Source organism: Gaeumannomyces tritici (assembly GCF_000145635.1).
Source record: "Gaeumannomyces tritici R3-111a-1 unplaced genomic scaffold supercont2.10, whole genome shotgun sequence".
Classification (NCBI taxonomy): Eukaryota; Fungi; Ascomycota; class Sordariomycetes; order Magnaporthales; family Magnaporthaceae; genus Gaeumannomyces; species Gaeumannomyces tritici.
Genome location: NW_008804554.1, coordinates 425999 through 453517, shown reverse-complemented (window position 1 = coordinate 453517; position 27519 = coordinate 425999). Strand labels below are relative to the sequence as shown.

Below are 27519 nucleotides of genomic sequence, written 5' to 3'. Positions count from 1 at the left end.
GGGGGGGGCTCGCTCATCCGTCAAGTGTATCAGGAACAGTGTGGCGAGATAGTCGTTGGCGGCGACGTCGTACGCGATGAGCGCTATCACGGCGTCCCTCTCGAGCCTGATATGGCAGGTGCCGCCCGTGTAGACGGGCGAGCGGCAGCCAGGCCACGCGCGGCAAGGCGCCGCCACGGCCGCACGACGTGCGCCATCAGCGCGGTGATGGAGACGACGGACAAGCACCAGGCTGGCCATGAACCCCGCGAACGGCTGGCCCGGGATCCCCAGCTGGTGTGTGGGGGAGGGGAGCCTAGCGGTGATGCTGTTGCCGCTGTCAAGAGTCCCCATCGTCGACCCAGGGTGATAGCTGTTCGTACAGGGCCACGCCCGGCGCCGTGAGAGTTGATCAAGGTAGGTGTGGGTTTGGGTGAGAACACTCCAATACCTTGTTGGAAAAAGAACTGGCAGCATCTATCCGGATATATATACCTAGGTACCTACCCAACATATGTACTAAAGAGAGGTTTTGGCAAGAGCCGCGACTAGCTTCGATCTGTGTCCTGCCAGATCTGCTCGGGTATCTCCGTGTCTAGGTACCTAGACAACGCCTTCGCGTATAACTATTTACGGGTAGCCTCTTTTGAGAATACATACGAATACGAACAGGAATAAAAACTAAAATAAGGATAAGACTGGAATAAAATGGGATTCGAGTGGAATAGGATTGGAATAGGACTGGAATGAGAAATAGGGCTGGACTAGGAATCAAAATAAAAAGAACTTGAAGGTCCAGCTTCGCCATCATCACAAAGTGCATGGCATTATTCCAAACATTTGGCGCAATACTTGTCGATTAGGCGAGTAGTCGGCCCGAAGCTGCCTTCTTCCTTCTAAATCTACGTCGCGTCTTGAGCATAGGTCGCCTCTGTCCACTCCGCCAACTCTCTTACTTTCGGCTCCGTCCTCGATTCGCTCACGGCCGACACCCCGTCTGTTCCTTGCGGCCATGTCATGGCCAATGTGCTGTCCACTTTCCTGTCCGTCACGCCGTGGTCCGCTAACTCCTGTGCGCCATCTCCATGTGAAACGGCCCGGGTCCAACCTGACCCAACCCCAACGCCCCCATACTCCCCGATACCGCCGTCGTCACCCCTCCCCTAGGTTGGTAAAAAGAGATGACAAAAAATAGACCTATCTAAATATCCCCCGGATAAATAGGAATAGAGACAGAAAAGGAAAGGAGAAGTCTGTTCGGCAGGAGAGCTGAGAGAAACGCAGAAAAAGATAACGGAGAATCGGAAAAGACAGTGGCCGGCCTCGCGCGGCGTGGCAACCCGACTGAAGTTGAAGTATTAACACAGGTAGATAACAAGTGTATAATGATCTTTTTATGAATCAAGAAACGCCACGCAATGCTTTCTGTCCTGGGGGCCATGGGCAAGGTATAAAACAGAACGAAAAGACAGTGAGTCAGCTGCGCGAGCCCACATTGTGCCGTGTGACCCGGATAAGGTCGACGGCGCGAGGCGATCCCACATTGTGTGGCCGCAAATCCTCGTCCTGGCCCAACGGTGTATCGGCGATGAAATGGGAGAAAGAGAAGGTCGCATTAATCTTCATCGTGGCCTTTCTTTAGCTCATTTATGGTCGACGGTTATATCGCCCGCTCCGTAGGTCGAAAAAGAAAACCCGTCCAGGGGTATCACTAACAGTTCGTGGAATGCAGGGACGCTGTGCTCGCATGACGGGGACGTGTTCCACGTCGTGTCGAGAAGAAAACATCAAGGCGTCGCGCTAGCGTCCTGCGGTGTCCTCTCCGCCTGCGGAGGGGACTGGGCCCGTGTCCGCACTCGGAATTTCTCACGGAGGCGTTGCGTCAGGCGTGACGTGCTGCTGCGCTCATCCTCTTCGTTGGCATCGCCACCAGCAACGCGCGACTCGTGTCGGTACTGCCTCAGCCCCTCGATGCGCTCTTCGACCGAAGCATGCCGTAGCCTGGCCAGGTCGAACAGCCTCGAGCTCCGCCGAGTTTGCCGTGGGGATACCGTCGTCTCGGGGTCGGGTCCTAGGGGTGGAGATAGTTGTCCGCCGTCGGGGCTCGTCTCGTCGTTGTGCGGCTGCAGATCAAGTCGACTGTCGGCGAAAGTTAAGAAACGGTAAGCAGGCGTCCACAAGAATCTCGGAAGGCTGTAGAGCACAAGACTTACCATAGAGGGCATGTTCCCGAGACATTGATCAGCCATGGGTCGATGCACGGGGGGTGGAACTTGTGATCACACGGCAGTACCCGCACGTCCTCTCCAACCAAAAAGTCGTCGGTGCAGATGGAGCAGCCGAGGTGCTCCTCGCCAACCGGCTCTGCCGCCTCGGCTATCGTCGCGGGTATCTCCAAAGTGGCAGCGGCAGCGGCCACATCGCCAGCAGGCAAACGAGATTCCCTGGTTGCGCTGTTGTTGCCCGACGGCACGGCCTCGGCGTCCTCGGGGATGGTCGAGAGATGGTGCACCTGCATCGTGTTCCCCGTCTCGTTCTTGCGTTTCCTCTGCTGCTCGGCGCTCTCCAACTCGAGGGCCGGGTCGGGTTTCGGCTCCGCCGGGGCACCGAATTTGACGATGGGCAGTGTGTCCAGCACGGCGCGCGCGATCCCCTTGGCCCTACTCTGGCTCGGCCTGCCACCATACCCAGCTCTGGGGCCGTACCGCTCTGGATATCGGTGGGCGCGCACAGCACCGGTCCCGATGATTACGAGGAACAGCAGGGTGATGAGGCCCGTGATGCTGTAGAGGATGCTCATTGCGACGGCAGAGTTATTGCCGCTTCCGCTGGCAAGTACGTCCGGGCCGGGGTTCGTCGCGTTCCCCACGATGGTGGCCTGGACCCAGCCGTTCCCCGAGTTGGTCATGTTGAGCGTCTCGATGGCCTCGCCCACGTCGGTCATGGTGAATATGGACTCGTACGGCATGGTGCCGTTGAGCCCGCTCAGGCCGCAGCAGTTGCTCTGGGTGCTATAGAGCAGGATCGCGACGGGCTGTTTCTCCATGAGCTTGTTGAGCATCATCTGGGACGTGATGGACGAGCCGTTCCGGCGGTCGCAGTTCAGGTATGCCAAAGACGGGTTCGAGATGTCGTTGTACGTCGTTTCGGTTGCGACCACGATGGGGCCATGTATGTGGATTGCCTGTCACAAAGTCGGCCGGTGGTCAGCAAAGGAGACACTGGCGAAGCAGCGAGCCGCCCAAAGGCTCGTCCACTGCAGCGCTACCGGCCGCCGTCGCAAACACCCCGACAGGTCCGTCCCGGGATTGGTTGGCTCGTCTCACCCCTCGTTCGGTTTCGCTGCGATCCAGGCCGGCATTCATGGTGAACGGCACGATATCATACGTCAGAGACAGTCCGCCGCTGGGAGCCGAGATCTGCAGCGTCATGGCCGACTCCTTCTGGTATGTCGGCACGTTGTGGAGCGGAAATGTCTGCAGTTGCGGCTGCTGGGCCGAGACGGCGGCCGCGGCTATTAAGGCGGGCCATAGTCGTCTAGACCATAGCGAGGCCATCTTGTCTGTTACCGGCGACGGTCGACGTCGTCACGGCGGGCTCGACTCTCTGCTCTCTCTCGCTCGCTCGCTCGCCCTCGCGGCTCTCTGCTCTCGGAGCTGAGCCAGTTCGTAATGCGCTCGGTGGTGATAGGCGTGAAAAGGTGTGTGGAGAAAACAAGAAACGAGAAGGATGGGTGTGGGTGGGCGGGATAAGAGGTAGTGAGGGAAGAGAGTCGTGCGAGGGAGGAGCGGCAGGGGTCAGGTTGGGGTCGGATTGTTTTTTTTTTTTTTTTTTTCGTTTTTTTTTCTTTCGTTTTTTCGCCTTAGGTGCTAAGACTCCCCCAAAAAGGTCACATTATCCCAATCCGGGAGGGGCGGGCAGGGAGGATCTGCTGGGGCGGTTTCGAGACGGGCAACAAGTGCATGCAAGGCTCCTCGGCATGCTCTGCGCGCCTGGGCCAGGGGGGACGGTGAGAGGGCGATTGATGGTGGTTGCCAGCCCAAAATGTGTTTGTTGCGAAGGGAAAAAAGCAAGAGCGAAGTTTAGCTGAGTGCTGCTGAACAGAAGGAGCAGCCACAGACACTAGACCTGGAGATCTCGGGAAGTGGGAGAGGGGGTCAGAGTCAGGCCAGCGGAGGATCCAGTTGAGGATGCAACAGCAACGACGGGAGAGCCGGCAGGGGCGATGCAGGGATGCAAGGGATCGATGACCCAAACGGGACTGGTGCGAGGCGCTGGTGGGTCACCGAATCGGGCAGTCGGCGCACGTCAATCGGATCCCGCTTGCCTGCACAGCATTTGCTGCGCTTTTAGCTGATGAATTGGCGATTTGGCGATTTGGCGTTGAGTCTTGCCGGCGCTCCATTTGGGTCGGTCCAGCTTAGCGGCAACGGTCGAGGAAACCGCGCTGGCATGTCGTCGTCTTCACCAGAAGCCGAGGTCAGAGGCTAGAGACAAAGTGAAAAGGGACAAAAAGCAAGAAGCGTGGTTGATGGGAAAGTTCTGAGACAATTGTGAGCCGCATTGATGGCTGCGAGGCGCACCTTCTGAGACGTCAAACCTGTTTTAGCGCCTCTTCTTGGTTAATGCGGGCCCGCCCCTCCGCACACACTGCCGGCGCTGCGGGAAGCCACTGTTGCAGACAACCCCTGCACCAGGGCTTGGGTTGGCCTTGGCAGGCGTTCCAAATCGCGGTTTGCGACCGAGAGTCCTGTCGTCGGTCCACAGAAGACCAGAACAAACACACAGACGTCAATTACAGTGACGAATGTGATGCCAATACCCAACGGCAGCACCAACACAACATGGCCGTTGTGATTCGTAGCACGCCCATACTGTAGGACAGCCTGCCCGCATCAAGCAAAATGTTGGTGTTAGTGTGCACCCGCAGTCGTCTGATGCCGACAAGCACCTTATTCGTAAGCTTCAGTGCCTTGCAGCAGACACACAAGACCGACCCGGCGCCCAGGGCCGAATTCGAACTCGAACTCGTCCGAATGGCAGCCTGTTGAACTTGTTTTGGCAGTGGACCGGCTTGGCTGTTGGCCCGAGCTTGATATTCATGGGCACGCAAAGGACTGTTGTGGCTTGTGCTTCCTCGGACATGTGCGAGAGGAGAGCAAAAGCCGAGCAGAGCCTCCACAGGGACAAAAGGACTCGGGCATGCTTAAAGCGACCTGCACCGCGATTTGGGGCTTGGCGGCCCAGCGCAGGACAGGTCTCAGATGCCAAACGTCGCCCGCACAGGCGAAAAGCGAGCGAGCCGTTTGGTCAGGCGCCAAGCAGAGACAAAGGGAAGAAGGAAAAACAGCACCTGTCGAGGAGCAGCGAATGGCGGCCAGAGACTGACGCGTGTCATGTGCAGACCTCTCAGGCACAGAGCGCCACAGTCTAGACAAATTGAGTCTGTGTGGCACCTGTCAAAAGGTCTCGCGTTGTTAGACTCGCTGCCATTCTCGAATAATACAGAGACATCTCGCGACCGTCCCGGTTCCGGGGCGGCGCCTTTAGCTCTGGCTCTGGCTAGGGCAGCGGAGAAGCACCGACACGCGACAGACAGGACGCCACAAGCACCCAAGGGGGGGGCCCATGCGCTGAAACGGTCGCGCAAGGGCACCGAGGGCTGTGCGTAACACACCACGTCAGAGGTCCGCCGTGACCCCTGTTCACACCCTATCCACACCCTAGCCTCAGGGGCGCCACTGATGGTGGGAAACCCAGCCCTGTCCATGTTCTGCCGGGCGTCCGTGCGACAAGGCTCGTTGGTGGGAGGCCCAGTGTGATGGCAAGGCTCAAGGTCGAAAAAGACGACAAATTTGAGGGGAAAAAATGGCCCTGCTCGCTGACAATACAGGGCTTAGACTTCTTGATTTTCCTGCGCCGCGACGTTGCCAAAAAGACAGCGCTGCGAGTAGCAGACCTTCTCCCTTTATGCGGACCATGGTCCCGACAAAGATGACTGACTCCATCAGAAACACGCGTGAGCCAAAGCTCGGAGATTTAGGGCGTCAATCAAGGCTGCAGGCACGGCGTCTTGGCCGCCGATCCAGATTCTGGGGGAAATGAAAGGCGGCCCCCTCCCGCGCGCCAAAGGAAACCGTCCAGTGATGAGTTCCAAGGAACGCGAGCGTCGATCGTTTTCTTATTCTCCGAAGGGCGCGAGTAAGCACTGCCGATGTGCTTCGGCCCCGCACCAGGACCCGAGATGATCAGAGCCCATCCCGCCCACTTTGCGTTTGATATGACTAGCCGGGCTCTTGAGGGGGAAGAGATCCCGCCGAGTAGATACGTGTTGGGGTTGTGTCTTCTCTCCAGAACGATATTGGAAAGAACAGTGAGACTGGTAACGGGGTTGCTACCACAAGTGCCCATCATAGTAGGGGGCGCGAGGCCGAGGCGGCTGAAGAGGAAGAAGAAGGACACAAGGGAATGGAATTCCTGTTCTAGAGTAAAGTTGATGTTTCTACCCCAATATAAACCGAAACGACGATCACCATCGCGTAAAACATACCTCGCCACCAGGCCGGTGCATGTCAAGTGGACACACCGCTCTGCCTAAAGAAAAGCCACTGTATCATGTCCCCGTCTGTGCATTTAAAGCGGCAGGTGAAGAGCCGAGAAGACTGCGGCGCAGCTCTGCCCGACCACCACACGCCGTGTAGTTTAGGACTGATGCCGACACTCCATCTCGCAGGCGCCATCATAGAAGAACTGAAGCTCGATACGGCTCGCAGTCGCCTATAAAGGCCAGCTCGACGTTCCGCCGTCAGCTGTAGGGAGTCCACAACCCTTTGGGAAGGATCAACTGTCATTCCCTGGATGGGAGTCAGCGGGAATGAGAGTGAGCTGGCTGGTTGGGGCGGCCGAAGATGGTAGGCTTGTAAGAATCGCGTGTCACTCCATACCGCTAGATCCCCGAATATCCCGGCGGTCCGTTTTCTTCTTCTTCCGAGTCGCCTCGCGCGACCTTTGGCTGCCCTTCCGCTACCTTCTATCTCCTATTTGTAGCTTTAAGCCTCGACGACCTGCGGCACACCGCAGCCATTGTCTCTTTGCCAGGCGTTGCCTGTGACAGGTTAGTCTGAGTGCGTCTTGCAACGGCCTGGGCCCGCTATGACCGCGGACATATTGCCGGCAATTATGTTGTTTTCCGGCTCAGGGTACGGCCCCAGGCAGCCCCGTGGAACACAGAACGTGCCCCAGGTCTTCGAAGCCGTGGAGGGACAGGGGCTTCTCGGTTGACGACAAGTACCGTTGGCATGTCTTCTAACCTTGACTCATCTGGGCTCGGCCAGGTGTGATTGTAGCTGACGACCAGGAGCTTGATCGCAGCCCCCGAGTCTCGGAAGCGGTCAGCAATCCTCTGTAACAGTCCCATGAGTTGCACCGACCCCCCGTTTCTGAAAACATCCTCTGCTTCAATGATGATAAAGCAGGAATTCAAATGCTGCAGGATGCTGCACAGCAAATCGAGCCACTCGTTCTCGGAATGCGCCGCACGCAGCTTGGTCGTGGAGAAGCTGCCCAGCTCCGAGGCGACGAGCTCCGGCACCAGCTTCAAGGACTGGAATATCAGGCTACGCAGGACCTCGACCGCGGAAGCGCACTTATCCTCGATGCTCGTGCCAGATAGGTACCAGATGACCTTCGGGGACTGCGGCCGCAGAAATCCGATCAGCTCGATGGCCATCTCCTTGACCCGGGCGTGGGCTCGCGGCTGCGTCTGCAGGACCAGCAACGACGACTTGGGTGCGGAAGCCCACTGCCCGACGCGCCGCAAAAGCTCGAGGGTGTCCCGGTTCTGGCTCCTCCAGGGAGAGGAGCGCCTGGCGATCGACTTGTGTTTCTGGAGTGCGTTTTCAGGTGATCTTTTTGGCCTCATGATGTCGAGGATTTTGTCGAAATGCGTGTCGGCGATGCGAGGCATCATGTCTCTGGCATCAAGATGGACTTCCTTAAGCCTAGTCGAGCCGCCTGGCGCAGTAGGTAGTCAGCTAGGCCACGGCCTTGGAACATGGGGTCAAAAAAGACTCGTCCTACAGTTCGCAGCCCCGAAGATCGTTCCTTCGTTCGGGAAAGCGACTCTAAATCCGCCCATGCCGCCCAAACCGACGAGCGGGGCCATTGCCTGTAGAGTGCCCACGGGCATGGCGCCCCGGCCGACACCTGCGTCGTGTCTTGGGAGTGGAATGAGAACTACAAACCGTATAAGCTTTCATTCGTTGGATTTTGAGTGGAAGGCCAGATACATACGCCAAGGGCCGGTGGGATGCTCCTGGACTCGACCTGCTCCAAAAGGGATCAGCAAATCCCTTCCAACCGTTGCGGAGATGGCGCTTCCACTCACCGATCGTCACCGAAGGTACCCAATAGTCCAAAAAAGACTTCATGCATGCTGCTGCCGTTGCTGCTGCGTACCGCTGCCATACCTTCGTCTTATGGCTGTCCGCGTAGTCGCAAACGCCCTTGATCACCACGCATGGGAAGCTGTCCCACACCCCGGCTCCCTCCATCTCAAAACCAATGGCTCCCTCCCGTCGTACGATCTCATCACGTTCTTCCCCAGATTTCATCACCATATCGCCAGTCGCGATCAAGCCGAAGTGGACAGCAGGTTGCGGTATGCCCTGAGCGAGACGAGAGCGGGACACTAACCGACCGCTACAGCAACAGTCTTCACAGATCATCCCATCGCCGACGTGGCGGTATGTGGCTTCAAAAAGCCGGTCGTGCTGGAGGCCTGGATACTCCGCTTTCACCTCGGGCTGTTTCTGGAGTTCTTCCATATAGCTGGCCATTTTTCTTTTAAGCGTCGCTTGGCCGCGGATACCCTTCAACTTCACAACAAGCGCACGGATCTCTGCGTTGGGCCTCCCTAGAGAATCAAGCAGAGTGTCCTTGCGCACAAAGCCCTCGGGAAGCCGTCGTCCGAGATCGTATTGGATGACGCCGTCGCTTATGATGACATCGCCGAGCACAATCTCGTCATTGTTGCTGGGCGCAAACGGCGCTGCGCCGCAGACGCCAACGACAAGAGCGAGTTTGATGTTGGGGAAGCTGTTTCGGCAATTGCTCGCCACGAGCGCAGCATTGGCCTTCCCTATGCCGGGCATGTGGGCTAGCACGACGTTGTGGCGGCCAATGTACCCGGTGGAGTAGGCGTTGGGGTCGCCGGGGGCTTTATCGTAAGGAGGACCTTCGTCGCCCCAGTGGCGGTCGAAGAGAGCCTCTGCGGCATCGGCCTCTATTGTGAGGGCGCAGATGATGGCTATCTCGAAATCGCCACGGCCAGCTGGGCGAGTCATTGTTTTGGTCGGGTTCGGGTCCTGGTTGATAGCACGACAGGGGGTACAAAGCTGGCGATTGAGTTTGACCACGCGGCCCGAGCAGACTGTCTTTCAACCCAACCGCCTCGACAATTGTCTGGGCCTGAGCCCAGTGCACTTCCCACGATACCAAAATTGAGTGACGTAAGCCAGTGCGTCCAGGCGTGCAAAGTCGCCATGTATTTGTGGGCCTTTTCCATCTCCCGTATTGGCCCCGCTAGACCGACAGAGACGACGTTTGAGCCTGCCGAGATCAACTCCTGGTGACAAGACCAGAAGATTGACCCGAGTCGATATTGGCGCCCAATCTTGCAACTTAGCAGTGTGAAATGGCTCGTAAGGAGCATTGGGCGATCCCCCCTAGAAGTGGCGCCCATCGAGGTGGCCTCAATCCCGTCAGGGCTGGAGGTAATTACTAGATCATACCAGTGCATTCCCAGGATGCCTTCGTGCCTGTCCGTGTGTTCCACGTTTCCACAGACAGCGCTGCTTTCAAGGATTTTGCTGAGGGGTACTACTGCATTGCAGCAATTGACAGGACAGGATTGAAATCTGTGCTGGTGATGGTCAATGCCTTACTTCACGGTGTAGAATGGCTTGAGAACGACAGCCGGAATCAAGGCATGTCTGCATTCCGGCCTTCTCCACGAACTTTTATTCCAGAGAGGAGTTCTTGGCCGAGTGGGGGTGCTTCGTCAAGCGGCACTTACAGAGCCATCACAACCTCCCGAGGACTGGAAACAAAAAATTTGCTATTACGCTCCATGCTCCGCTCGTTCCTATCTAAAGCAAAAACAAAACCGCAACTCCGACCATGACAGGGATTGCCCAAAAAAAAGTCACAAAACAAGCGCCCTACGGGAGAAGTCGATCCCGCCTCACGCCAGCTACTCCAGCCGCACACCCGACCCACGCGCGTATTCCCCCGCATTATGCCCATGTGTTTTCTCAACATAGGCCTCGAATTCGTTCGCGATTCGGATTGTCTGACTCAGGTGCGCGTACCCAAGGGGCTTTTCCCGGAAGCGGGCGAGCTGTCGGGCGGTAGTGATGGCATTGCGGATCTGCCGCCCGTTGAGGTTTTCCTTGGCCAGGATGTCGAGCTTGTCCCGTAGCTCGTCGATGTTGAAGCTCTCGCCCTCAGCCAGTCCCGTTGACGCGCCGTCCTGCTGCTGTCTGAGCAGGCAGATGAGACTATTCCAGATCTCCCGCCGGCCGTTATAATCCAGCGGCGGGTAGTGCAGCGCTAGCTGGACACGGGACTTGAATGCCTCGTCGAAAATGCCGACTGAGGGGTGTCGTCAGCTCTACTGGGACTTGTGATGATTTCCAGGAAGTCTTACCTCGATTGGAAGTCAAGATTAGGATGCCTTCGTAATACTCGAGAGCTCGAAGGAAAACGGACACGAGCGCGTTCCGCTGGAGATCGGTCTTCTCTCGCTCCTCGAGGAAAACGTCGCTCTCGTCCAGTAGAAGAACTGCGCAAAATTAGTCTGCTGCGCCGACAGGTAGCATTATGAAGTCACTTACCAGCTCCCCAGGTGCTACCGATATTCAGCACGCGCTCCAAGTACGTCTCCACGCTCTCGGGATCCGTTCCGACATCCCCGCAAGTTACCCGATACAGCGGCTTCTCCGCGAGCTCTGCTACGCTCTCGGCCGTCAAAGTCTTGCCCGTCCCGGGCCCCCCATGGAGGAGGATGATGAGCCCGTTGCCCTTGCCCTCGATGACGTCAGTAGACATGCTGGACGAAACGTGAACCCGAACCATGGCCTCGATTAGCTCTTTCTTCTCCGAGTCTAGGACAAGGCGTTCAAAAGCTTTCTTGTTCCACTTTATGGGATGGAGATGCTTAACCAGCAGCGTTCCTATGTACCACATGTTAGGAATACAGGTTTATACGTGGTTGCTACGCCTGGTGAGGAAAGAATCGGTCTTACTCCATTTTTTGTCATGTAGTCCAAAGCCTAGAATCTTCGAAGGCAGGAGCAGAACGAAGGGGTCCTTGGGAGGCTGACTGAACCCCACCATGTCCTTTCCAAGGTCGTCCCGACGGTCCACCAGTTGGTCTTGTTGATTGCTGTGTAAATCCTGATATGTGACTAGGTCAATCATATACCGAGGATTCGACTGCTAAGTGTCAGCACATACGGACTGCGCCTAGGTAAGGACCAGTGTCATGCCGAATTCTCTTACCAGTTGCCCGGATGAGGGTTTTGGGTCAGCATATCCAAGGAACCTCCGCTGTCTGCAAGACCAGAACATGTTGCCTCGCTCCCGTAGCGTCTTCGTTAGCTCGCCAGTGGAGTCATACCTCAGCGGGTACGTGCTCAGGTCCGTGATACGGATTGGGCCATCGCCCTCAACTGGCCATAAGATCCGAAGGTCTTTTTCTTGCTTGTGAAAAGCGCCATCGAACGACCAGTGGTAGCAGTCCAGCTGTACCTCTTGGCTACTAAAGCTGGAGTGACACACAGTCGCGACGAAGGCCTCTGGCTCGCCCCCCTCGATGCTCACGACAACTTCGTTCGGGCCGAATAGCTTGTTGAAGTGCTCGCGAGTGACTAGCCCCTGCGAAAACAGGTGTTCGGCGGCGCAGTATTGCGCCCCGAACGAACCCTCGGTGTAAGCTAGGAACGAGAGAACATACGCCGCTCCTTTCTCGTCAAGACACTCGTTTGTCAGGATTTGCATTCGCTGGCGAGTGTGGAAGGCATGTAGGTACGGCGATTTTAACGCCGCCTGCCACTCCGCGAATGGTAGCGGCTCGAGCTTCACTAATTCGCCCATCGCGTCCTCGAAGGCGGGCGTGATCAGGAAGGACTCGGCCAAAGGCTCCGCGGGCGTAGTATCATGCTCCAGGAAGTAGAAGTAGGGCTGGGCCTCCGCAGGCGCCTCATGGTCGGCGACCGGCAGTGGGAACCTCGTGAAGCTGTCCTGGATCGACTTATGGAACTTTGCGCAGTCGTAGTTCCGGACCACGACGAAGCTGGTGGAATCTGCCGCAAGGTAATCATCGATGTCGTCGTTGGCAGGATGTCTACCGCGCAGGGCGCTCGCTTTGGTGTCCCCCCCAAACAGACGAGGCTGGTCTAGGAACAGGGTCCGGGAACCGTGCCTCTTGTGGCCGTCGGCGGAACGCGGACATAGGACCGTGTGGATGATTACTGACGCAATAGCCGGCTGTTCGTTCAGGTGGCCGCTGTGGCGATGACGCTTCTCGGGTCGTAAAGCTACCGTATTGCCTCCGATCTGGTCGGCCGGAAGGATTGGGTCCAAGGTCGGTGGCTCTGCTTGACGCCGCTTCCCGAGAATGCCCACGCTAGGATTAAGCTGAGGAGGTGTCGCAGACCCTCCTGAAGCGTAGTCAGTCGAGATAGACATTGACGCTGGAGGGACCAGGTCAATCACAACTCGTGGGTTTGAGGCGACACGCTAAGACTAGGGCTTGATCAAGGGTGCGTGGTGCAGGCTTAATTCATTTAAAATCTTCAAAAGTGCTCAAGGGGACCGGGTTCCTTGGCAGGACTCATCCCAGCAGGCTGGCTGATATATCTGGGCCTGTAGTTCGTGCCCAGCCTACCCATCTTTTAGGACACCCGACCCCCGCCCTACTGTCCAATAAATATAACTAACCCGAGTTTGGACTAGGTGTTTGATGTGCGGACTTCTAGGCAGTTTTTTTTTAGGCAGCCACTACCTAGTGTTACACAACCGTGCCCAACAGCGACAACAGCCACAAATAGTCACGTGAGCTAGGTACTGTTCGAAAAGAAACACCACCTCACCGCCGCTACTGGGATGTCCACCAAAATCAGGCTCCCTTCAACTCCCCTTTCTTTCACAAAACGTACAACAACCTGTACTATTCGGTTAAACGCCAAACGAACGGCCTTTCAGCTTACCTGCATTTGTCGAAATGGAGCAAGGCTTCGCTAGAGATAAGAAAGCGAAAGGCCCCGCCATGAACGCCCCGGTAAAGCGCACCATTTCGGAAGACTTATCGGCAGAAGGAGAGTTTCCGAGAAAGAGACTTTGCTGCATTGACCCTCGGCCTTATAGCAGGCGAGGACCGGGGCAGAGTGGCCGCCTCCATCATCCTTGGGTGGCCCGAGGAGCCCCGCTACTACAGCAAAGCATTCCAGCGCCGAGTCCAACGCCGAGTCCAACACCTCTCCTCACAACGGAACAAGTAGCGCGCCTTGCCCCCGATAACCAAGCGAAATTCGATGCTACGACGAAGCAGGAGCATGATCCTCCGACGAAACAACTGTACAACCTCTTCGAAAGCATTATGGAGGCAGAAATGAAACAAAACGAGCGATTTTCAGAAATTTCCATGTTGAATGCAGAAAAAGCCGAGATGGCGCGCGAACTTACACGTGCGGAGTCGCCGAACCCCATGTATTTCGTCGGCAATCAACCCTAACAATGCGCCGCACTTCTTCAACAAAGGCATGAACGAGATGAATGGCAACATGGTTGCTGCTCAGATGAACGGCATGGGACGGCCCCCGAGCTCTCACCCGGGGCAGCCTCCTTTCAACGCGATAAACCCGGCGCAGTAGCAGCAGATGATGGTGGCCGCACGTCAACAGCAGCAGCTTGTAGCTCAACAGCAAGCTCAGCAACAAGCACAGCGGGCGCAGCAGCAACAACAGCCCCAGTAGCAGCCTGGTGGACCCGGCGGACCTCCCATGCAATGGCAAGGCGGCCCTAACGGGAACAACATGTCCGGTGGTCCGCAAGGGGGTCCTCAGCAAGGAGGGCCGCAGGGCCCACGGACGGGAACCTTTTCAGCCGCTTAAACCGATCCTTTTCCATAACTATCAACGATGTCGAGCAAGGGATGAAAATGGTCCGAGATATGGCGAAGGACACTGGCAGTCGAGCTGAAAAGCCAGGACCATACAGAATGCCACCCTGGGTGATTGAGGGTATCGTGGACCCAGTCGCGAGGCACGCTGCACGCCAGGCTGCACGCCAGGGCACGCACCACCTCCCTCAGATATATCCCTTTCTGCCTCGTGCATGATACAGTTGGTTCCTCCCAATAAGAGACGATCGCCGCTCATCGTTACCAGGGGCTTCCCGAGCCACAAACAGGAGCACGAAGCTCCTACCAGCAGATGGAGCGTCTCTCGTCATTTTCCTTCGGCCAGCTTCCGCCCACGCCTTTCGCTTTGGCTGGGCAGTTGCTCCGTGAATATGTGGCTGGCTTCTAGCTTTTAGGCAGTATCGCGAGAATCCATCATTGGTCGAGTGGCGGGCGAGGCTGAACGAGGCTGTGGGGAAGCTAAACGACAAAAGACCCGCTAGCCCCATCATCGCCGCGTTCCGTGCAGCTTCCTTTTGTTCTTCTCACCGTGTCCTTTGCTCTCCGGATGCCAACAACATCTAGATAATGGACCCCCTCGGCGAGGCACTGCCCACTGTCAGGGATCTCCTCCAGGGCCTTCCGCCGATGGCTCGACGCGACTTCCGGCACCCCAGACTGCGCCAGCTCCCGGGGAGCGGTGCACAAATCAATTGGCTGGAGTATCTCGGCCGCGGAATACAGGGAATCGTCTACAAAGCCACCTTGGGCGATGACGATCCCGTCGCCGTGAAAATCGTACGTCCTTCCCGCACGTCTCGCCCAGTTCTGGCGTAGCTGGCGCCCCGACCCGCGAAAACTGCCCGACTACCTTGGATCCGGGCACCTCGAGTGACCTTTCAAGGACGAATGCCGCATCGTCGCGCAAGTGGAGAAGATCAGATGGGCCATGAAGCAGGCCTAAGCGGATCCTGAACGAACCATCCTCACCAAAGAGGGACCCCAAGGGACCCCAAACATTCGAGGGTGCCGTGAGCAACTTTTACGCCTTTTACGCATTCAGCGATGCGCCACGCCGGTCACAGTACGGCCCAGCAGGCCAGGACGCGAAGCCGCCGCCGCCGTTCCCAGCACTACCCGGGTGCTACGGGTGGATGAGAGTCAAGCGGGGCTCGTTTCTCAAGCTTAAGCCCCCGGTCTGGGAATGTGGGGAGGCGAACGAGGATGTCGACTGGCATTGCGCAGCAGGATCTTGCCGGTTTGGAGAGGTAGCCAACAACCTCAGCTCTAATAGTACACGGCATGTCACTTCCCCCGGCGGCGGTGGGCCTCTAAGCGCACCCTTCTCATCGCTCATGCATCACACTGCGGCCCAACTTGGCAGGCTTATGTTACCGAGTGAATCACAGGTGCCCCTTGGGGGCTGTGGGGGGCCAGAGTTCTCCATCCATAGCCACCATATTGGGGGACTGTCATTACCAGCCCCTAGAAAACCACACACAGCCATCATTGAACCATCGAGCCCACTGCCATCCATTCTCCTATCAACTGTCACGCTTCCTCCCGCGTCATTAGATTTATCCCTGTGCCTCTCAGCCCCCCACCTTCCCTAAAGAGCAACTACAGGGCCCTCCCCACTTCCATTTAAACCGTTCCACCCCTTCCCCAAGCTCTCGCCTCGGCCAGGTCTAGCCCATCCAACACCGCGTCCTTCCTCACCGCCGTCGTTGCCGGCAACGGCGACAGCAGCAGCACCCAGACCCACGCCAGACGTCTCCTCGGAGCTGAGAACGACTCCATCACGAAGCGGGCGACTGTCAGGTGCACCAACTTCGAGACCATCAAGAAAGACAAGCTCAAGTTCGCGCCGGGCTGCCAGCACACCACTGGCGGAGGACCGGGTGCCCCATGATCAGCGCGCACAACTAAACTGCAAGGACGACGGGGGCCGGTCGTATCTCTGTGTGCAGAGGGGCGTAGCCACGTGTTACAACATCCACGACGCCGCAAGCAAGAAATTAGAGTACGGGCAGTGCTTCTTGTGGAGGAGCAGCGAGGCCCCTTCGCTTCCTTGGCCCACGCTTTTCCTTTCCGACCCGGAAAACGATCGCTGCCTCAGCCCATCATGGAATTCCCGCCTCCGCCCCGACTCACCTCCCCGGACGAGGTCCTCTCGCAGGTCTTTACCGAGGGCGGGTCTGTCAGCGGCGAGCTCATCAGGCAGCTTGTAAACACGCACTACTTTAACGAAATATCCACTGGTTCCGTCCGCCACTTTTTATCTCGGCAGGGAGTCGGGGCGCAACACCCCAGCGACGACGGCAGCAGCAGGGCGCCCACGGCGGGTCTGGACCAATTTCCCTCTGCCGGATGTATCTGATGTCTCGAGCTCCTGGGCATCTCGTAATATCCTAGCTCGTGGGCGAGCGTAGCCGTTCCACCTTAATCTCGGGTCTATTGTCCGACGGGGCACTGTTTGTATTCGATTATTTGTGCTGACGAGAACAAACGAGAATCCGGCCGAGTGAGCGGCGGGGATGCGCTTTGTGAATCAGGTACATGTAGATACGTCGTGCAGAGGTTATCACTGCACCTTTGCCGCAGCGATCATAGCTTCGGAACTGGCAAGCTTGCTAGCTAAGCTGCCTACTCGGAGTCCTGAGGAAACCGGGCGCCGCCCTGTTTCCTGATGGTGTCCAGCAGCTCCATGACCCTGACCGTCTCGGCCCACGGCATCACGCTGCTCTCGACCCTCCCGGCCGAAATGTCTTGCGCCACCGCGTCCGCCTCCCAGTAGAACCCCCTGCCGGGCCGCTCAAAGTCGTAGCGCCTCGACAACAGCCCGCCGCCCTCGGCGTCGAACGTGTGTACCGTGAAGAAGCCGGGCGCCGACGTGAACCCTTGGACCTCGACGTAGCCCCGCGTGCCCTGGACGGTGCAGAACGGCTGCTTGCCCTTCTTGATGGCCGACGAGCTCGTGACGATGCCCTGCCGGCCGTCGGGGTAGAGCAGGATGGCCGACGAGGCCGTGTCGATGCCGTCGGCCAGCGTCTGCAGGGCGGCCACCTTGGGCCGCCGCCTCGCGGCATCGGCATCGGCGGCGGCGGGGTCCTCGAGCATAAGCAGGGCCCAGGTAAGGCTGTAAATGCTAATGTCGAGCAGGCTGCCGGCGCCCAGCGCCGGGTCCTTGAGCCGCGACGCGGGCCCCAGCGAGCCCGGGTTCTGGTCCATGGAGAAGTCGCAGAGGACGCGCTGGACGTCGCCGATGGCCCTTTCGTCCCCGTGAACCAGCGACCGCAGCGTCCGCACCAGGGGGAAGAAGCGCGTCCACATGGCCTCCATGACGAAGACGCCGCCCCTGGCCCGGGCCGCGGCGAACACCTCGCCCACCTGCGCCGCGTTGAGCGTGAAGGGCTTCTTGCACAGCACGTGCTTACCGGCGGCGATGGCGTCGAGGCAGTTCTGCTTGTGCAGGGCGTGCGGCGTGCCGATGTAGACGATGTCGACGGCCGGGTCCTGATAGACGGCGTCGTAGCTGCCGTAGACGCTGGGGGCGTGGCCGCTGCCCGCCAGGTGCTTCTCGGCAAATACCGTCCCCTTCTCGACCGATGAGGACCCGATGGCCTGGATGACGTGCTTCGCCTTTGGGTCCTTGCGCTCCATGACCAGGTCCTGGACGAACCAGGACGAGATCAGGCCCGTGGCGACGATGCCCCAGCGGAGGGTGGGAAGTTCATTCTGGATGTCGACCATTTTGTGCTGCTGGGTTCCAGTTTGGGAAGCTGGGTGTTGCTACTATCATTCCTGTGTTGGCGGATCTGATTGTATCCAGGACTACATCCCGCCCAAAGACTCCCCGCACACACGGACAACGGCATTTACCTCGGGGAGGTGGCACCAGCTAGAACACCACCACCCACAGCCGCCCTCGAATTGCCTTCCAAAGCACCGGGGAGATTCCTAGAGACACATAACATTCCCCGACGGATGCGGGGCATGAGCTCCACAAATGTCCTTGTCGTATATACTCGGGACGTTAGTGTAAGCATCACGGCGTTACCATGTATGTTTTGGAGCAAGCAACTTATTTTTTTGTGGTGAAAGCACACGACTACCCCTTCTTTAACTACCTACATACTATTCAGACGTCGACATGGACAAGACAGGCAGCGACGGCGCCGGTCCGGTCCTCCGGGTCGGCATCGTCGGGTGCGGGGAGATCAGCTAGGTGGCGCACATCCCCAACATCAACTTCCTGTTCCACCTGTTCCGGACGGCGTATCTGTGCGACATCTCGCGGCAGGCGCTCGCCCACTGCGCCGGAAGGGTGGCCGGCGGGGTGAGCCCCAAGACCACGACGGACGCCGCCGAGCTCTGCGCCTCGCCCGACGTCGACGTGGTGCTCATCGCCAACGCGGGACGCGTACCACGTCGAGCACGGCGTCCTGGCCCTGCGGCACGGCAAAGCACTGCCTGATCGAGAAGCCGGCGGCGCTGTGCTTCCGCGACATCGACAGGCTGGTGGCGGCCGAGAAGGAGGCCGCTGCAGCTGCTACGACTAACAACAAGGTGGTGGCACCCCGCGTCTTCGTCCTGGACGCCGTCGAGGAGGTCGGCAGCATGGACCGCGTCACGTACGCGCGCGTGCGCGACATCATCGGCCCCAACGCCGTCTTCCGTCGACCAGTCGGGCACCTTCCCGCGCCGGCTCGAGGACTTTAGCGACGAGGACTCGCCGGACCGCGCCGCGCGCGAGGAGGAAATACAGCAGCAGGCCCTGGCGGCCGAGTTTGGCGTCCCCGTCACACCCCGAGTCCAAGCGCATGCTGCGGGTTTTGCGAGGGTGAGTTTTTTTTCTCCCCCAATGTCCTTTGGATTCTTTTCTTCCTCGATGACTGACTGACTGACTGGAATGTTGTCACGACCTCACATATAGGCTGGGAACGCACGACCTTTCCGCCATGCGCGAGATGCTCGGCATGCCCGTCGGCGTCGCGGGCGCGACGCTGACGCTGCCAGGGGTCTTTTGCGTGCTCTTCGACTACGGCCGCTTCGGCGTGACGTACGAGTCGGGCCTCAACGGCGTGCCCGACCTTGACGCGCACATCGAGGTCTACTCGGCCGACAAGATCGTCCGGGTCGAGTTCGACAGCCCCTACGTCAAGGGCCTGCCGACGACCATGGCGGTCCGGGAGAGGGCCCCCGGCGCCGACGGCGGGTTCCAGGAGAGGCGGGTCCGCAGGACCTACACCGACGCCTACACGCTGGAGTTGCAGGAGCTGTACCGGTGCGTCGTCGAGGGCAGGGAGGTCAAGACGAGCGCGGCTGATGCCAGGAAGGACATTGAGCTGTTCCAGATGATTTTGCGGGCCGAGGCTGCAAAACTTCAGGGCAGCGCATAATATTATAGCAACTAGCTTAATGGTGGGGTGTCATTGGCCAAAAGCCGGATCCCATTTTCTCATTTTCTCTCCCAAGTCCTCACCATGACAAGAAAGAGACGGTAACCCCACTCTGCCAATGATTGCATCATCGGCCCCGGATGGACGGGACGGTGGGGCGCCAGGGGAGAGGGGCAGAAGGTCGGTTGTCGCTCGATTGAACGACGAGGGAATTCATTGCCCGCCAAGGGACGGTGCAACCCGGCTCTTGTCCCTCCGTTCCGCGGCCCCAAAAAGGCAGATAGGGGTCAATCGGCTCGGTCGTCGTCTTGAGGCTCAATGTATAAAAGGGATGGGGTGTTTACCCCGCCCCCCTCCATGGGATTGAGTTGGACTCGCTTGTCAATTTGGAGATGGGGAATAATAGTAAACCACTGACCCCAAGGGAACATCAACCTCATCATTACTTTCCACTCCAACAGGAATCATCGCAAACAACATGGCTTCAGGAACCACGACTATAAAATGGGGCATCATGGCCACGGGGTGGATCGCCGAGAGTACGTCCCCTCCCCAGCCACGACACCCAGCAAACCTAACACAACCCAAAAAAAAAAACAGCCTTCGTCAAGGACCTCCTCACCGACCCCGCAACCCGCGGCGTCTCCGACGTCCGCCACGCCGTCGCGGCCGTGGCGTCGTCCACGTCGGCCGACAAGGCCGCCGCCTTCCTGGCCAAGGTGGACGCGCCGGGCCGCGACGGCATCGCGACGTACGGGTCGTACGCCGGGCTGGTGGCCGACCCGGACGTCGACATCGTCTACGTCGCGACCCCGCACAGCCACCACTTCCAGAACGCCATGCTGGCCCTGCGCGCCGGCAAGCACGTGCTGTGCGAGAAGGCCTTCGCCGTCACGGCGGCCCAGGCGCGCAAGCTGGCCGACGAGGCGAGGGCGCGCGGCCTGTTCCTGATGGAGGCCGTGTGGACGCGCTACTTTCCCATGAGCGTCAAGATCAGGCGGCTGATCGGGGATGGGGCCATCGGAAAGGTGCACCGCGTCATTGGTCAGTTTTTTTTTCTTTCTTTTCACTCCCCCTTCTCTGTTCTGCCCGTTATGTCTGTGTGTGTATGTGTGCGTGTGTCCTATGTATAAGGTTTTCCCCCGTGTTTCGTTTCACCCAACGTCCAGTTCATGCAGCCTGAACCTGTTGGCCATGACCAACCGCTGACGAACACCCCCACCCCTTCTCTCTCCGCCAAAAAAAAAAAAACAGCCGACCTGTCCATCAACCACAGCCGGCCCGACGGCAGCCTCAGCTTCCCCAACGACCACCGCATGCTCAACCCGGCCCTGGCCGGCGGCGCCCTGCTCGACCTGGGCGTCTACTCGCTCACCTGGGTCTTCCAGGCCCTATACCACGCCCAGCCCCCTTCGGACCGCGAGACCCCGACCGTCGTCAGCGCCAGCGTGCGGCACGCCGGCACGGGCGCCGACGAGTCGACCAGCACGGTGCTGACTTTCCCCCGGGCCGGCGCCGTCGGCGTGGCGCTCACGTCGCTGCGCGTCGGGTCCACCTACGAGCCCGGCGGCTCCTTTGCGCGCAGCCCCGCCATCCGCATCCAGGGCACGCGCGGCGAGATCCAGGTGCTGGGGTACGCGTACCGGCCCGACGGGTTCCGGGTGCTGCGGCGGGTCGGAGACGACGGCAAAGCGGAGGTGGTGGAGGTGGAGGAGGAGGATTTCGTGGTGCCCAAAGACCCGGCCAGGGCGGGCTGGGGCCACGGCATGTTCTGGGAGGCCGACGAGGCGGCGCGGTGCGTGCGCGACGGCAGGCTCGAGAGCGACGGCCTCCCGCTCGACGAGAGCGTCGTCATGATGCAGGTCATGGAGGAGGCGCTGCGCCAGGGCGGCGTCAAGTACCCGGACCTCATCACCACCGACGTCTACGACCCGGAGAGCCCGCTCAACACGGGGAGGGGGTAGCTTTTGCCTGCCTGCCTGCCTGTGTGGGATAGAGGGGGTCTTGGGGAGGGAGAGGCCAGATGCGACGCGAACCCGAGCCGCATGTGGCCGGATCCAATTTTGCCTGCCAAGCATAGTCCCTGGCCAGCCCAACAGTGCGCACATTCGGGGTTCGTTGGGGCGTTTTGTATTTATTAACCCGTGTGCTATGTCGATAATATCTCAGCCTGTCTTATTATCCCCAGACCGTCTCTCCAACCTCTCTGAGGCGTTGCATGAACCATTGGCGTTCTGCGCACGAGCAAAACCGGGAACGCCTTCCTTGGCCCCGGACGGACGGACGGACGGACAGAGATGCCGTTCCGGTGGTGTGGGGAAAGCGCTGCATTGAAAAGAAGAAGAAAAAAGCCCGAGTTCGTTGCGCCCGGGCCTCTGGGTTTATGAACCGCCGAAGGGGGTTTCGTCCGATATCTGCACCACCCTGCAAAACACGTCCAGACGGGACGCTGCGACGTCTGCGACGGCGATGGCGACGGCGACGCGCCTGACGAAGTATGACAAAGAACCAAGAGGTGAAGACAAAACCCTATCTTGTACGATCTGTGGTCTGGGCCTAAGAAAACACAGAATGGCCCAGCGAGTTTGCTCCATGTACCTGTACTTGGGTACATACCTAGGTATTTAGCACCCTTATCCTATCTAGCGTGGGTGAACCTTATTCTAGAAGGGAGAGGGCGCGTGCGACCAAAAGGACAATATAGGCCTAGCCTAGCCTCGAGACAAGACAAGCAGAAAAAAAAAGCGGCAAAACGGCCTGTTCGTCTAGACGCCCCTTCCGCCCGAGCCAACGGGGTAGGGCGGGGCGTTGGCCCTGCCTCCCTTTTCTAGAAGGACAAACAAAAAAAGAATACCAAGCCGTTTTAGGTCGCCTCAGATGTGTGCTGTCCACTTGGAGCATACCTACCTATCTAGGGGGCGGTGTGCGCTGTGCAGGCAAAAGTGAGACAAAGGACAGCAAGAAAGGGAGGCACCAAAAAGGGGGGGGACCTCACTAAATGTCAGTCATGTGAGCGGGCAGACCGGTTCGGATTCAACAGTTCCCCTTATTTTTTGCTGGTTCATCTTTAAAGTTTCCTCGTGCCCTGCATCACGCCCATCCTCCCTCCCAAGCACGGCGGCCATGGATGGCCACTAACGCGCGCCAAGGACCGCTAGCCCGCCGCCGCCCCCTTGTACATGTAGGGGCACGCGCCGAGGTCCTGTTCCGCAGCTCCCGCATTATTACTATTATTATCCACTTGCGCGCCGCGCCGCCGCCGCCGCCTTCAATATATGCCGATTATATTACGACACCCCGACGACGACCCATGGGCCGCAAAAAAAAAAAACACGACGGCGCTACTACTACGCGCCGTGCAGCCTGTGGAAGGATTCCACCGTTTCCCTCTGACGCGCCCGCGCCCTCTCCAGCGCCATGAGCGCGTCCCATTTATTGCTCAGGCTTTGGAGCAGCAGCAGGTCATCCTTGTCCGTGTCCCTAGACGTCTGCACAAACTGTATAAGCTCCGCGAGCTTGGTGACCCCCGCGGAGAGCGCCAGGGGAGACTGCAGGCCTGGGGCGTGGCCGTCGTCAGCAGCGGCAGTGGGTTTATCAGCGTGACTATCATTGGTCGTCGGCGGGTCCTCCATGACCGCCTCCACGACGTGCCGGACGGGCGTGACTTCGTTGGTGATATATTCCGCCTCTGCCGGTTCCTCGGCGTCCTCGTGGTGGTCAATCTCCGAATCTGCCTCCGGCGTCGCATCGGAACCGTTGACCGCCTCGTTGTGCTCTTCCAGGGCAGCCGCGGCCGCGTCCCCTTCTGTGGCAGCGGTCGCCATCACCAAGGGCTTACCGCGCGAGTTCCTCCTTTTGAGCCCGTGCCTCTCCTTGAACATGCGCACCCAGCTCGCGCCGAGGGCGGGGCGCGGCGTGGTGGAAGGCTCGCCCTCCCGCGCCTCCTGGTGCTGCATCCAGATCTCGAGGGCTTTTGCTTGCAGGAGCTCGTTGGCGGCACCCCTTATCCCCGGGGGCTGCTCCTGGTGCCACTGATAGAGCATCCGCTCGAGGGTGGGCCACTGCCCGACGCGTGGCCTGGTGGCCTGCAGCGAGGCGTCGCCGAGCGGGACCGTGTCGACGTGCGCGTAGCGGCTCGAGAGGTAGCGGGAGATGGTGTATTGCGCGATCTTCTTGTCGAACCTCTTCTCGATCCAGGCCATGGTCTCCTTTTGGGAGGGGCGGCGCGGGAACGAGGCGACCCAGCGCCTCAGCTGCTGGATCTCGGCATAAATGAGGGCGTTGAGCCCAGGCCCCGTGGACTGTTTGGCGGAGAGCCTGGGCATGGCGAGGCAGGCGCGGAGGGAGATATGACGTCAAGGAAGGCTGACGGTCGGGCGGCGGGCAGCGGGCAATGGGGGAGGGTCAAGGTTCATGGCTGGGATGTTGATGTTGTTGTTCTGGGGCAAAAAACATGGGGCGCAGCAGTGGGCAGTGGGCGCGTGTGCCGCCCGTGCATGGGGAAAAAATGGGGCAAATATTGTCCGACTGGGACTGGAGGGGGTCAGGGATGGGATGGAGCCACGTTGGGTTGGTGCTACAACCACACCCTGCCCAGAACAGAGATGGGCAAAACCCCTCCTCTGGCAATCGACCAGAGCCAGGAGCGTTTGCGGTGCTGCTGGCCGAAAGCACGCAACGCCATCTCTGCGTGGGCAGGACGTGGGCAGGAGGGATCACGCCCGCAAGCCAGAGTTCTTTTGGCTGCAGAGTTCTGGCTGTCGGGCTCTTTGCTGTGCGTTCTACAGGTGTCCAGGATCACAAACACTAGTGCGGTGGAGCAAGATACATTTTCTTCCTTGTAAAACCAAGCCCAACTGATGTACCACCAAGATCCACCGCACTAGTGTTTGTGATCCTGGACACCTGTACATATGCGTGCTATCGCTCAAAAGAGCGTGAGGGGAGCCCCTCCAGTTCACCACAGCCTCGAGAGCACGTTTTGGGATAAATGTTCCGATCGCAGACTGGCCTGGACCTGGCCTCAAAGGCGAGAGTCCGGCACTGACCGGGCAAGAGACCGGGCAACCATCATCCCGTCTTTGGGGGCAACGGCACGTTTTTTGATTGCGCATGCAAACGACAGGTCAACTCGGTGGGCTAGCATACAGTCTGGGTTTAGTGCTGCTGACACTGTGTCCGCCCACAACCCGAAAAATTAAGGACGCACACCCCTCCCCTCCCTCAGTCGCTTCTACTGTGCCTGCTGTGCCCCGCGGCAAGCTTCAGCCTCGGCCAGTCAAGCTTTCTGCTGAGAGCCCGCGTGAAGACTGCTTGATTGGAGCAACGAAGGGAACAAGCACCAAGAGGAGAGAGTGTCAAAAAAGAAGGCAGAAAAAAAGGCGTTTCAAACCCCTTTAGGCAACCCCAGCTGCCCCAACCGTACCTAGCCCAACCCCTCCTCAACGAACCCAGGCACAACGCTAGAGCAAATCGAGTAAAAGCCCGGTAGGTTTGAAGGGGGGTGTGTTGGCGAGTAACAGGCACATACAGGTTTATCCTCCACATCAGGTGGCCCTCGTGCTATCCTATCGGTCCTTGCCTTACACACACATGTGCATGCATCTACACACCCTCTCCGACAACATGTGCCCCGCCAGCTAACCTTTGTGTCAGACAAGCCATGGTCCTCCCTTCCAACAACGGTGACGCGGCTGACCGCCCTGGTGCTGGTGCTGGCGCTGTTACAGTCACTCCTGTAGCAACCGCTCCTACTGCTGCGTCTCCTCCTCCTTCTCCCGCCCCTGCCGCCGCAACCGCAGACGAACTAACATCGGAGACACCCCCAGCGCTGGACCCGCCATCCCTCCGCCTCGCACCGCCCGCTTCCACCGTGGCGCCGCTGGCCCGCCCCGGCCCGCCAGACAAGGTTTGCCGCCGTCCGCTGCAGGGCCACGTCGGTGCCCAGGAGCAGCAGCAGCATAAACGGGCATGTGCCACCACACCCACGGCGGCGGTAGCAGCGCGAGGAGACGAACCCGTCCAAGCGGCCGCCGCACCCCCAGGAGAAGCAGCAACGGCAACAGCACCACAACCACCAGCAATGGAAACACCACCACCACCACCACCACCACCACCAGCCGCGCCAGACTCGTACGAGGCGACACACGTCCACGCCGTCTACGAGGCCATCGCCCCGCACTTCTCGGCCACCCGCCACCGCCCCTGGCCGCTCGTGTCGCGCTACCTGGCCGCCCAGCAGCCCGGCGCCGTCGGCTTCGACGTCGGCTGCGGCAACGGCAAGTACCTGTCCGCCCGCGACCTTGACCCCACCGCCACCGGTACCGACACCACCACCACCGCCGCCGCCGCCGCCGCCTCGGAAGATGTCCTGATGCTGGGCTGCGACCGCAGCGCCGCCCTCGTCGGCCTCGCCCGCGCCCACGCCGGCCGCGCCCGCCAGGTCCTCGTCGCCGACGGCCTGTCGCTGCCCTTCCGCCGGGGCTCGGCCGACTTCGCCCTCTGCGTCGCCGTCATCCACCACCTCTCGACCCGCGACCGCCGCGTCGCCGCCGTCGCCGAGCTGCTGCGCTGCCTGAGGCCCGGCACCGGCGGCGGCACCGCCCTCGTCTTCGTCTGGGCCCTCGAGCAGGCGTCCAGCCGCCGCGGCTGGGACGAGGGCGGCGACCAGGACCTGCTCGTGCCCTGGGTCATGAAGGGCGACCAGGGGAGAGAGCGGAGGAAGAAGAAGGGGGCCAAGGAGGGCGGGGAGAAGAGCGATGTGGCAGCGGCAGCGGCAGACGGCGTTGCCGAGGCAAATGATGATGATGCTGCGTCTCAGGACCCAGCTGACGCAAACGCTGGAGCCCCCGACAGGACGTTCCACAGATACTACCACCTCTACTGCAAGGGCGAGCTCGAGGAGGACGTCGCCGCGGCCGGCGGGGTTGTCGTCGACAGCGGCTACGAGAGGGACAACTGGTGGGCCATTGCTAGGAGGGATCCTTCCTAGACCTCTAGCCCCTCCTGTTCTGCGAAAGCCCGCGCTTAAGCTGAATACAGTAACAGATGATGATGGAAAAATAAATAAACTTTCCATCCCTGTATCTGAAGCCGCCCTCTGCACACTGATTACATGCGTGATGCCATGGAAGATACCGACCGATGCAAGGGGACTAAAAAGGGAGATGACAGCAGGAGGGATGGAGAGAAGCCGCCGTCCCGAAAACTGTAATGCAACTTTGCTAATCGATACAAGTTCCCCTAGGAGGGACCTAACCCGTAGATTACAGTAGAAAAAAAACAGAGATCCAACGACAGTGATACAAAATGGGACAGGGAAGAATGACATGCTAGGGGGGAATATCGAACATATGCGTCATAAAATCTTGAACAAAAAAAGCCAACGCCCACCGCCTCTATCGGTTGCACAGGGGCCAGCCGCCCGAATCATCGCAAACGCCAGTCGTACACACAAAATGATCGAGAGAAAAAAAAAAGCGCGCGCTTTGTATGCACACATGAACAACATGCTCTCATAATGACAAACAAGCGAGAGGAGACACAACAGTTGTGTTCTGAACAGGGGAGACAAGATGGGAGGATGGACAAACAGGACAAGATGGGCAGGAGGAAGGAGGATCCATGACTTGAAGGAATTAGTAGCAACGAAATAAGAACGCTCACGCGAGCCGACTTCAAGCAAGCCTCTGCTCTTCTCTCGTTTTTTTTTCTTGTTGCTGTCGCCCGTTGTCGCTCTCCTCGGACATCCACTCCTTCTTAGACCCCCACCCTGTCCTGCCCTGCTCGGTCCAAAAAGGGAAACCCAGGGATTTCGAAAACAGCAGCAAAGAAAAATGCAGGTTTGTCGAACCGAGAACCGCGAAAATGCCATGGGGGTTTGATGTTGACCACGACGCGGGGGAATAGCCCGGCCGAAGCAACAACAGCAACCAAAAAAAAAAAAAAAAAAAAAGG

General features: G+C 59.1%; 11 protein-coding genes across 11 annotated transcripts; 6 read left to right on the top strand and 5 right to left on the bottom strand.

The window, feature by feature from the left end:
• Positions 1–111: 111 nt before the first annotated feature.
• GGTG_12993 (hypothetical protein) lies at positions 112–384 on the top strand (the record flags this gene model as incomplete). Its single annotated transcript, XM_009230895.1, has 1 exon — positions 112–384. The coding sequence occupies one exon, from the start codon at positions 112–114 to the stop codon at positions 382–384; it is 273 nt and encodes a 90-aa protein (XP_009229159.1).
• Positions 385–747: 363 nt separating this feature from the next.
• Positions 748–3837, bottom strand: GGTG_12992 (RING-7 protein). Its single transcript, XM_009230894.1, has 3 exons — positions 3306–3837; positions 2193–3163; positions 748–2118 (listed from the first exon to the last, which is right to left on the bottom strand). The coding sequence occupies exons 1-3, from the start codon at positions 3534–3536 to the stop codon at positions 1767–1769; spliced, it is 1554 nt and encodes a 517-aa protein (XP_009229158.1). The 5' UTR covers positions 3537–3837; the 3' UTR covers positions 748–1766.
• Positions 3838–6399: 2562 nt separating this feature from the next.
• GGTG_12991 (hypothetical protein) lies at positions 6400–9461 on the bottom strand. The gene is made up of 5 exons (XM_009230893.1): positions 8366–9461; positions 8272–8304; positions 8059–8214; positions 6924–7992; positions 6400–6833 (listed from the first exon to the last, which is right to left on the bottom strand). Exons 1-4 carry the CDS (start codon positions 9321–9323, stop codon positions 7157–7159), a joined length of 1983 nt encoding a protein of 660 aa, XP_009229157.1. The 5' UTR covers positions 9324–9461; the 3' UTR covers positions 6400–6833; positions 6924–7156.
• A 617-nt stretch (positions 9462–10078) lies between these two features.
• Positions 10079–12962, bottom strand: GGTG_12990 (hypothetical protein). Its single transcript, XM_009230892.1, has 5 exons — positions 11542–12962; positions 11286–11475; positions 10875–11213; positions 10688–10822; positions 10079–10632 (listed from the first exon to the last, which is right to left on the bottom strand). Exons 1-5 carry the CDS (start codon positions 12727–12729, stop codon positions 10232–10234), a joined length of 2253 nt encoding a protein of 750 aa, XP_009229156.1. The 5' UTR covers positions 12730–12962; the 3' UTR covers positions 10079–10231.
• Positions 12963–14749: 1787 nt separating this feature from the next.
• GGTG_12989 (hypothetical protein) lies at positions 14750–16073 on the top strand (the record flags this gene model as incomplete). Its single annotated transcript, XM_009230891.1, has 3 exons — positions 14750–14959; positions 15157–15484; positions 15832–16073. 3 exons carry the CDS (start codon positions 14750–14752, stop codon positions 16071–16073), a joined length of 780 nt encoding a protein of 259 aa, XP_009229155.1.
• A 213-nt stretch (positions 16074–16286) lies between these two features.
• On the top strand, positions 16287–16541 carry GGTG_12988 (hypothetical protein; the record flags this gene model as incomplete). The annotated part of the gene is made up of 2 exons (XM_009230890.1): positions 16287–16388; positions 16452–16541. The coding sequence occupies 2 exons, from the start codon at positions 16287–16289 to the stop codon at positions 16539–16541; spliced, it is 192 nt and encodes a 63-aa protein (XP_009229154.1).
• A 266-nt stretch (positions 16542–16807) lies between these two features.
• GGTG_12987 (hypothetical protein) lies at positions 16808–17957 on the bottom strand (the record flags this gene model as incomplete). Its single annotated transcript, XM_009230889.1, has 1 exon — positions 16808–17957. Exon 1 carries the CDS (start codon positions 17912–17914, stop codon positions 16808–16810), a length of 1107 nt encoding a protein of 368 aa, XP_009229153.1. The 5' UTR covers positions 17915–17957.
• Positions 17752–19675, top strand: GGTG_12986 (hypothetical protein). Its single transcript, XM_009230888.1, has 3 exons — positions 17752–18202; positions 18307–18795; positions 19098–19675. The coding sequence occupies exons 1-3, from the start codon at positions 18171–18173 to the stop codon at positions 19561–19563; spliced, it is 987 nt and encodes a 328-aa protein (XP_009229152.1). The 5' UTR covers positions 17752–18170; the 3' UTR covers positions 19564–19675.
• Positions 19676–19731: 56 nt separating this feature from the next.
• GGTG_12985 (hypothetical protein) lies at positions 19732–21527 on the top strand (the record flags this gene model as incomplete). The annotated part of the gene is made up of 3 exons (XM_009230887.1): positions 19732–20102; positions 20164–20607; positions 20818–21527. The coding sequence occupies exons 1-3, from the start codon at positions 20042–20044 to the stop codon at positions 21525–21527; spliced, it is 1215 nt and encodes a 404-aa protein (XP_009229151.1). The 5' UTR covers positions 19732–20041.
• A 1020-nt stretch (positions 21528–22547) lies between these two features.
• On the bottom strand, positions 22548–24243 carry GGTG_12984 (hypothetical protein). Its single transcript, XM_009230886.1, has one exon. The coding sequence runs from the start codon at positions 23886–23888 to the stop codon at positions 22911–22913; it is 978 nt and encodes a 325-aa protein (XP_009229150.1). The 5' UTR covers positions 23889–24243; the 3' UTR covers positions 22548–22910.
• Positions 24244–24551: 308 nt separating this feature from the next.
• On the top strand, positions 24552–26891 carry GGTG_12983 (tRNA (uracil-5-)-methyltransferase TRM9). The gene is given in 3 exon segments (XM_009230885.1): positions 24552–25050; positions 25219–25695; positions 25703–26891. Coding segments are annotated over 2 exon segments (1014 nt in total). The 5' UTR covers positions 24552–25050; positions 25219–25533; the 3' UTR covers positions 26555–26891.
• Positions 26892–27519: the final 628 nt, after the last annotated feature.